We start from the raw sequence: 10,482 nt of genomic DNA on the forward strand, positions 1-10,482 counted from the left end.
TGACAGAGCCAAGTGTGACAGAGCCAAGGGTGACAGAGCCAAGGGTGACAGAGCCAAGGGTGACAGAGCCAAGTGTGACAGAGCCAAGGGTGACAGAGCCAAGTGTGACAGAGCCAAGGGTGACAGAGCCAAGGGTGACAGAGCCAAGTGTGACAGAGCCAAGTGTGACAGAGCCAAGGGTGACAGAGCCAAGGGTGACAGAGCCAAGTGTGACAGAGCCAAGGGTGACAGAGCCAAGGGTGACAGAGCCAAGTGTGACAGAGCCAAGTGTGACAGAGCCAAGGGTGACAGAACCAAGTGTGACAGAGCCAAGGGTGACAGAGCCAAGGGTGACAGAGCCAAGTGTGACAGAGCCAAGTGTGACAGAGCCAAGGGTGACAGAGCCAAGTGTGACAGAGCCAAGTGTGACAGAGCCAAGTGTGACAGAGCCAAGGGTGACAGAGCCAAGGGTGACAGAGCCAAGGGTGACAGAGCCAAGGGTGACAGAGCCAAGGGTGACAGAGCACCGGGAAAGTTGGGTAGTGGTGTAATGAGCTGTTGGGTGAAATTGACGGCCAAGCTGGAACGAACGTGCTTTTAGGCCCGGGTCGTTACTCCCCAATGGGTCGTACTGGTATAAACGACCAACCAAATTAGACCCATCACAGACGGACAAGATGGGGACGACCTCAGTAAAATGAACATTATATTAAGACGTAGTTTCTGAGTGAATGTATCGAGTCAAGAAGGTGTTAGTACTGATGGAATAAGGGATAATGGATAGCTTATTCATGCAAATAAGTGCAGTTCTCAACCACGATGGAGAGCAGTCTTGCAACAGCGATTGGTTAACAACTACGATAGTCAGCCAATCCCCGGTAACCTGATAACCACGATAGCCTGAAAACTGCGATAACCTGACACCTTACTATATCATGACCCAAGTAAGGCTCGTGGTATATCATGACCCAAGTAAGGCTCGTGGTATATCATGACCCAAGTAAGGATCATGATATATCATGACCCAAGTATGGCTCGTGGTATATCATGACCCAAGTGAGGCTCGTGGTATATCATGACCCAAGTGAGGCTCGTGGTATATCATGACCCAAGTGAGGCTCGTGGTATATTATGACCCAAGTAAGGCTCGAGCTATACACTTTCCCCAACTCCTCACTTGGGAAGATTTTCCCCACTTGGCTTGAGGCCAAGATCGGCACTCTTGGCCTCAGGCAAATCACAACTTCAAGGTCAAGGGATATAGTGAAGGTCTAGAATATGAGCCACAAGTTTACTGGGGTGAACGTACGTCTACCTGACAACAGCAATTTACAAGGTATACACTACAACAAAGTTATTAATCATATAGTAAAGTTTGTCTCCAAGGGTACTAGTCACCCCGCAGCTGGATGGTACTAAGTTGATCTGGTGGCCAAACTTAACAAAATAGGTACATAAGACAACAAGTCAAGTCCATCTAAGTTGTGGTCAAAGTGACATAATGGTGACGTTATTCAGAAGCAAAGTCACTAAGGACTAATCAAAACTCAGATCTCCAGAGACTCATTAACAATCAAGTAACCAGTATGGTGAAACTCATCATTAACATCAACAAGGGAACGAGTCACTGAAACTTGGCACTTTACTCTCAGAAATCAAAGTTCCAACTGAACAGACAAATGGCAAAATCAAAACTCCTTTCAAAAAGTTAGTCCCAAATGGCTTGAATAAATAAAAATAATATCCCCACGAAGGAAAATATATAATACGTCACTTAACCTCGAGATTTTCAAGTCAATATATATATATATATATATATATATATATATATATATATATATATATATATATATATATATATATATATATATATATATATAAAGATGTTAACTTATAAGACAATCATCCACAAATAATGAAGTCTTACCTTACCAGACAAAATCAAAACATTCCTACTTGCTCAACAGAGCACAAACTTCCCCACCTCCAGTTGCCACCACGACCCCCACACCAGTGAGGCAGGCAGCCAGTCCTCCCCCACACCAGTGAGGCAGGCAGCCAGTCCTCCCCCACACCAGTGAGGCAGGCAGCCAGTCCACCCCCACACCAGTGAGGCAGGCAACCAGTCCTCCCCCACACCAGTGAGACAGGCAGCTAGTCCTCCCCCACACCAGTGAGGCAGGCAGCTAGTCCTCCCCCACACCAGTGAGGCAGGCAGCTAGTCCTCCCCCACACCAGTGAGGCAGGCAGCTAGTCCTCCCCCACACCAGTGAGGCAGGCAGCTAGTCCTCCCCCACACCAGTGAGGCAGGCAGCTAGTCCTCCCCCACACCAGTGAGGCAGGCAGCTAGTCCACCCCCACACCAGTGAGGCAGGCAGCTAGTCCTCCCTCACACCAGTTAATGTTAAGTAGATATAGGGCAAACCAGTTAGGATGCGAACGAGCCACTAAATACAGGTAATTAATCTTTGGTCCTTATCTAATAATATATAAATGTTTCATCTGATATAGCTGTCATATATTAGGATTCTGGCTTTACAGCTAGTGCCCTTTGACAGGAACAAGAAGAGGAAGCAAGAATTAATCTTGGTACATCAGTTACTTGGGTGATGGAAGCTAGCCTCTCACGAGGATAATTTGGTGTCTACATCTTAGTTATACCTGGTGGACTAAGCCTACCATACAATAAGATAAGGCACCTCCAATTCTATTTACTAATATATGTAGTTTAATACTGTAGTGTGATTGGCTGCATATATACAGATTTAATATAAACCCCCTTAATATGTAAGGATCGATTTGTAAGAATTTGCAGAAATACAGTCCGCTAAACATCATACAAATTGCCATCGAAATATATAAATTAACTTAAATATAAATTCTATATAAATTCATATAAATTAAATAAATATAAATCTCACAGGTCGGTTCCCACAATATACACATGTGTCGCCCTCTCATAGGACACCAAGCATTCGTCGATGCTAACGCCTTTGTCAAATTCTGTGTTTTCTCAACAGTACGGTCGTCGACCAGTACTGGGAAACACCAACGAGCCTACCCTAGCCACGAGCCAACCTATCTACAGTATCACTTGGTTCTTCTAGTGAACGCCCACAATCACTCTCCAGCCTGGAGCTGGCAGAGAACATCAGCCTGGCGCTGCTGGGCCTCTACACGAACAAATACAAGGGTAGCGAACCCCTGGCAGGAGTTTCTTGCAACTAGCTAGTCACACCCCTCCGTAGCACCTTACTGTTGGTCGTGTCTTCCTCTAACCAGTCCCGGGATACGCCGAATTCTGTCACTGCCACTTCACAGGTAGACAGCAGATACTACTCAGTTCCTCTTCGGCGGCGGCTCACTGCTCACATCAAGCAGAATTGAGTAGAGATAATAGGCTGTCCTGGGTAGACTGATTGTCTCCGTACCCCTGCAGCCCTACGTCGCCAGTGTGGATACAGACACGGCATCAGTAAACTGGCCGGTACGTGAGAAACTAGGAAATACCACTTACGGATTCTGGCATTGACATACAGCTCCTCACAACAGATGGCGCTGATTTCTAGTCGCCACTTTACCAGAGGTCAGCCAGCGACTCTTCGGGCTGACCAAGGTAGGAATCTTTAGTCTCTTGCAGGTATCATACTGCCACCACCAGATGGCATCGTCCATTTTGTGGGGGTTTAAGGAGCAGACTCACAGATGGCGTTGACGTCGCTACTCCATACTCCGAAGATATAGCCGGGTTCGTAGCAGGAGACAAGATCACTACCTACAAAATTCTCAGTGGAATTGACAGGGTAGATAAGGATAAACTGTTTAATACGGGTGGTACGCGAACAAGGAGACACAGCTGGAAACTGAGTACTCAAATGAGCCACAGCGACGTTAGAAAGAACTTTTTCAGTGTCAAATTAGTTACCAGACGAAATGCATTAAGCAGTGATGTGGTGGAGGCTGACTCCATACACAGTTTCAAATGTAGATATGACAGAGCCCAATAGGCTCAGGAATTTGTACATCAGTTGATTGACAGTTGAGAGGCGGGACCAAAGAGCCAAAGCTAAACCACCGCACGCACAACTAGGTAAGTACAACTAGGTGAATACACACACACACATCCCAGGCAGGGAGAGACGTATGGGCAATTCTCCTTAAACCCATTGCCTCTGTTCACCCAACAGTGATTAGAAACCTGGGTGTTAGTCGACTGTTGTGGGTGGCATCCTGGGGGATGGTGAAATGCTGCTTATATCCCAGGTATACTGCATATATCCCAGGTTTACAGCATATATCCCAGGTATACTCCAACGTCCCACAAACACCGCTAGGCACAGCACAAGGAAAAATAGCCGCAATGCTACGCATGAAATATACCGCATAGTCGAGACACCAGAGCCACAAGGCCGCTGCAACGAGAGGGCCGGAAGGTCCCAGAGTCCAAAAGAGCGTTCACAAGAGCGTTCACAAGAGCGTTCACAAGAGCGTTCACGCCCCAAGTAATTACTACACAGACACACACACTCAGACTGGGTAGCTCTAACGGCATTGAAACAAGCAATTCAAAACACTCAAAATAAAACATTGAAATACTCAATATAAACACAATACACATATACACGTGCAAGTGTATATCACTATACACGATGTATAAGCAAATAGTGTCGCATGTGCACTTCGTCAATATAGTTATGACACAGTGTATCTAGGTCACAACTGGTATATGGTGGGTGACCACCCCGGTAAAGTGACCACCCCGGTAAAGTGACCACCCTGGTATAGTGAGTCATGACTGGTATATGGTGGGTCACAACTGGTATATGGTGGGTCACAACTGGTATATGGTGGGTCACAACTGGTATATGGTGGGTCACAACTGGTATATGGTGGGTCACAACTGGTATATGGTGGGTGATCACCCCGGTAAAGTGACCCCCCCCCCCGGTAAAGTGACCACCCCGGTAAAGTGACCACCCCGGTAAAGTGAGCACCCCGGTAAAGTGACCACCGAGAGCATGACACAAATCCTAGAGTGTCCACTGTGCCGTCAACGAAACCTCTGCATCACACGTCAGAGGCGCTGTTGTGGTCAGGTGGGGGCCGGTGTTTACCTGGCCGCTGGAATTATAGAGCAGCAGGACTAATCAAATGACTAATGGGGACAGTGGCAGTTACAAAGAGCCTCGCTGATTGGTCCACTCCCCCTCCCCCCTCCCCGGAACACATGGACTAATGATCGAGTCTTCCCATTGTACATGAGAATCAAAAGATTACCAGTTTATCAACATACATATAATGAGCCGTTCAGCGTTGCGTGTTTGTTTTCCTTTTATTCCACCAATAAGGATTCAGATTGGCGCGAGCGATAGAGTGTAGTGATTGGCTGAGCGGACACGGGTCTTACAGGTGAATGGCCGCTGACGTCAACTATTGTTACATCCCAAATGAATGAAAATAATTGTCACGGTATGACGTAATGACGTAATTGACGTTTCAACACGATTCTATTGTTATGTTTACGTTTAGGTGAGTTAGGAGGGAGGTTCAGGGCTCAGACGGTAGATAGAAAAAGGGAACGATAACAGATAGACACACATAGAGGAGACAGCTGAAGAAGGAGACAGATAAAGGAGGAGATACAAACGGCGGGTTACATGGGATAGTCAGATGTATATGCATATATATATATATATATATATATATATATATATATATATATATATATATATATATATATATATATATATGTATATGTATATATATATATATATATATATATATATATATATATATATATATATATATGTATACGGTAAGAAAAATATATATAGGCAGAGAGGGAGAGATATATAATGTGTAAGAACGAGACAGACATTGCCACACATTCAGAGACATGACATGAGAGAGTTGACCCACTCTCACTACGTTCTCTACTGCCAGTGTTAACCCTAAAATGACCCACTCCCATGGGAGTACATCGACCTCCAATGACACCACCAACATGACACCACCATGACACAACCATGACTCCACCGTGACACAACCATGACACCACCATGACACAACCATGACACCACCACCATGACAACACTATGACACCATCATGACAACTATGACACCACCACAATGACACTATCATGACACCGTCATGACACCACCACAATGATACCACCATGACACCACCACAATGACACTACCATGACACTATTATGACACCACCACAATGACACTACCATGACACCATCATGACACCACCATTACACCTCCACCATGACACCATCATGACACCACCACCATGACACCATCACAATGACACCACCACCACGACACAATGTTAGTATTCAAATTGTATGACGGTTGGGATGTAGCCAATCACAATCAACTAAGCCTCTGACGTCATTCTCTACAGAGAGCTGGGACTGGTCGTTTCGGTGACCAGTATCACCCAGACCTCAGAGTTAGGGAGGACCACTCAATGCCCAAATGAGCCACAGAGATATTAGAAAGAACTTTTTTAGTGTCAGTGTGGTTGACAAATGGAATGCATTAGGCAGTGATGTGGTGGAGGCTGACTCCATACACAGCTTTAAGTGTAGATATGATAGAGCCCAATAGGCTCAGGAATCAGTTCACCTGTTGATTGACGGTTGAGAGGCGGGACCAAAGAGCCAGAGCTCAACCCCCGCAAACACAACTAGGTGAGTACAACTAGGTGGGCACACACACACACACACACACACACACACACACACACACACACACACACACACACACACACACACACACACACACACACAGTTCACCAAACACCGTCTGGATCATCAGGCAGCCTCACCTTTACCCCAACCTCACCACCTACACACCACCCCTAAGCCTCCCTGCGCCCCTCCCCACCTACACACCACCCCTAAGCCTCCCTGCGCCCCTCCCCACCTACACACCACCCCTAAGCCTCCCTGCGCCCCTCCCCACCTACACACCACCCCTAAGCCTCCCTGCGCCCCTCCCCACCTACACACCACCCCTAAGCCTCCCTGCGCCCCTCCCCACCTACACACCACCCATAAGCCTCCCTGCGCCCCTCCCCACCTACACACCACCCTAAGCCTCCCTGCGCCCTCCCCACCTACACCACCCCCTAAACCTCCCTCCGCCCCTCCCCACCTACACACCACCCCTAAGCCTCCCTCCGCCCCTCCCCACCTACACACCACCCCTAAGCCTCCATGCGCCCCTCCCCACCTACACACCACCCCTAAGCCTCCATGCGCCCCCTCCCCACCTACACACCACCCCTAAGCCTCCCTGCGCCCCTCCCCACCTACACACCACCCCCTAAGCCTCCCTGCGCCCCTCCCCACCTACACACCACCCCTAAGCCTCCCTGCGCCCCTCCCCACCTACACACCCACCCCTAAGCCTCCCTGCGCCCCTCCCCACCTACACACCCACCCCTAAGCCTCCCTCCGCCCCTCCCCACCTACACACCACCCCTAAGCCTCCCTCCGCCCCTCCCCACCTACACACCACCCCTAAGCCTCCCTGCGCCCCTCCCCACCTACACCCCACCCCTAAGCCTCCCTCCGCCCCTCCCCACCTACGCCGCTCTCAGCCCATTCTCTCCATTTCCCACTCAATTTAAAATGCCAGTCAGTTTTTAATTGTTTTCCCTAACCAGAAACATTTGACTCTCAGCCGCCCACCTGCCCTATCCTGCCCGCGCGAACGCATAGCAAACGTCAGTATTATGTGTATTTTACGTTTACTAAAACGTCAAATTTTTGACGGATTTGTGTGAATATGTGAAGATCCTGCTGAAAAGATAGTGTCTTATCTTGCTCCTCCATCAGTCTCTCAGACTCTCTCTCTCTCTCTCTCTCTCTCTCTCTCTCTCTCTCTCTCTCTCTCTCTCTCTCTCTCTCTCTCTCTCTCTCTCTCTCTCTCTCTCTTATTAAAAGCTACGAACAGGTGAAAAACGGCAGAAAAGTTTAACACAAATTAATTTCTTCATTTCAGATTTCATGGAAAAATGAGTGCCAATATTTTTTTTAAAAGGGGCAAAGAGGCCAACCCCAGCTGACCTATGACACTCCCACACCACACATGTATCGTGTTGAAAAGAAACGTGCCACTAAGCCCATACGTCCAACCTAGGACAAAGAAACAAACAAATATTCAATTTTATAGATACACATATATATCAATAGAATTCTGTGAATTTATATTCCCTCATCTTGATTTGTTTCACAAAGATTCACTGGATTATTTCTCATATATAGGATATTTTGGCTCAGTTATTACTGATGTTAACAAATAACTTATACATATGAAAACAATGTATGAGTTTCGCTTGCTAGCCACTCACAAGCTAGTAATAGCTAGTGAGTGGCTGGTGTCACTCTTGCCAGAGGAGCTTTGAGTAGTAGTGGCCACATTAGTATGTGTACTTCCTCACCTTACAATACTACAGTACTCTTAGTACTTTGTACACACAATGTACTACACTTTTGTCAATGATTATTATTTTTATTATTATTATTATTATTATTATTATTATTATTATTATTATTATTATTTTATTATTATTATTATTATTATTATTATTATTATTATTATTATAAAGCAATTTCGAAGAAAATTTAAAGTATTCCTATGATTACCTACGACTGGGTGGTAAGGCTGATAAAACAACAGATGAAGTGTTTGAATTGAAAGCAGAATGAAGTGTTTGAAGGCGGGGCTCCTGACCCATAAAGCCAAGACAACCATAAGGAAGCAACAGGTTATCTTGAGATGATTTCGGGGCTTAACCTCCTTTTTGTCACACATCCCCAGGAAGCAGCCCCGTAGCACCTGTCTAACTCCCAGGTACCTGTTTACTGCTAGGTGAAGATAGGCATCAGGGTGACAGAAACTCTGCCCATTTGTTTCGCCGGGGATTGAACCCAGGACCTTAGGACTACGAATCCCGAGTACTGTCCACTCAGCCGTCAGGCCACAGTCTTGTAGAGACGGTCAGGGAAACATGGCGATCAGTCTTGCCCTGTGGTTCAGCTGCATGAACAGTACGGGCTGGGACTCTCTGGTATGGACACCTAAATATCCAGATCAAAAGTTGTTTAATGTAAGTTATAGCATCTGGTTCAGGTTTTACATGAGAGGAAATCTCCCTCACGAAATAAAGGTTTTATAGGTTGTATACTTATCTTGAGGTTATCTTGAGATGATTTCGGGGCTTTTAGTGTCCCCGCGGCCCGGTCCTCGACCAGGCCTCCACCCCCAGGAAGCAGCCCGTGACAGCTGACTAACACCCAGGTACCTAATTTACTGCTAGGTAACAGGGGCATAGGGTGAAAGAAACTCTGCCCATTGTTTCTCGCCGGCGCCTGGGATCGAACCCAGGACCACAGGATCACAAGTCCCGCGTGCTGTCCGTTCGGCCGAACTGCGTGTTGTGACAGTACTGAGACCTTTTATAGGTCATTAACTTGTACAATATATTGACTCCCTTCTCTTTACGGGCTCACCATAGCCAGTGCTACTTGACACATTTTGTTCCAAGTAGCGAATCTTTAACAACAACAACAACCCCTCTCTTGTGTTGCGCCATTAATGACATCCCATCTAGGAGTTCCCCTTTATTATTTAAATAAATATAAATGTATACTCATTTTTAGAACATATAATTATTGGGCCATCGTCATCTGTCTGGCGCTGAAAGGTGTGTTTTAATGTCAAGTTCTTCCCACACTATTTGAAGTTGAGAGATGTCATATGCGGTAACGTTTCTCATCTCTGGTCCAGAAGTGAGAGATATGGTGAGAAGGTTTACCTCAGAGGGGAGGAGTGTCATGCTCCTGCTGGCAGTGTTGTGTCAGACACATCATAGTGTCATACATGTTATATATGCCAGTTTTGAATACTTATTTGGCTGTCATTAAAGAAAAATGACAGATTGTCTACTGCGACTGTCAACCATCCAAGTGCTGGTCTACTGCGACTATCAACCATCCAAGTGCTGGTCTACTGCGACTGTCAACCATCCAAGTGCTGGTCTACTGCGACTGTCAACCATGAAGGTGATGCGACTCGCTTCGCTGACTCTCCCTCGTCATCGTCAGCGTTCTTACGGCCGGATAATGGGTTACATCGTGTAGCACAAGCAGAGTCCAACTGTTAGCAGTTGACGACTGATGACCGGAGGAGAGGTCACGCTCTTCTCTAGGGATAGTGACGGCTAGAGTGTGGCAAGCTTCAGCGATCCTTTCACCACCCAAAACAGTTGCTTTGTTCCTGTTTACTTATTTTACAGCTAGGATGAACTGTTGCATCAGATGAAAGGAAATCAACTCACCGTTTCTCTCCTGCACTAGGGTAGAAAATATTGATTCTGAGCCGGGGACGTAGACCACTATGCTATCATGGATTTAATAGATAAAGTTCACGCGATGATTTTCAAATCGTTCTTTACATCAGCGATGCGTTTTTTCCATCTTTATT

At 46.5% G+C, this 10,482-nt stretch overlaps 1 protein-coding gene across 1 annotated transcript in view; it reads left to right on the top strand.

Annotated features, from left to right (window-relative positions):
* Positions 1 to 10,162, top strand: part of LOC138355986 (neurofilament medium polypeptide-like) — a 13,556-nt gene extending 3,394 nt beyond the window's left edge. The window contains exons 2-4 of the mRNA XM_069311531.1: positions 1 to 513; positions 4,263 to 4,481; positions 9,937 to 10,162. The exon at positions 1 to 513 is cut by the window's left edge and continues 320 nt beyond it. Coding sequence (XP_069167632.1) covers positions 1 to 513; positions 4,263 to 4,481; positions 9,937 to 10,162 — 958 coding nt within the window. The remainder of the gene's footprint in view (positions 514 to 4,262; positions 4,482 to 9,936) is intronic.
* Positions 10,163 to 10,482: the final 320 nt, after the last annotated feature.

The sequence above is a fragment of the Procambarus clarkii genome, chromosome 70 (assembly GCF_040958095.1).
Source record: "Procambarus clarkii isolate CNS0578487 chromosome 70, FALCON_Pclarkii_2.0, whole genome shotgun sequence".
NCBI classification, from domain to species: domain Eukaryota; kingdom Metazoa; phylum Arthropoda; class Malacostraca; order Decapoda; family Cambaridae; genus Procambarus; species Procambarus clarkii.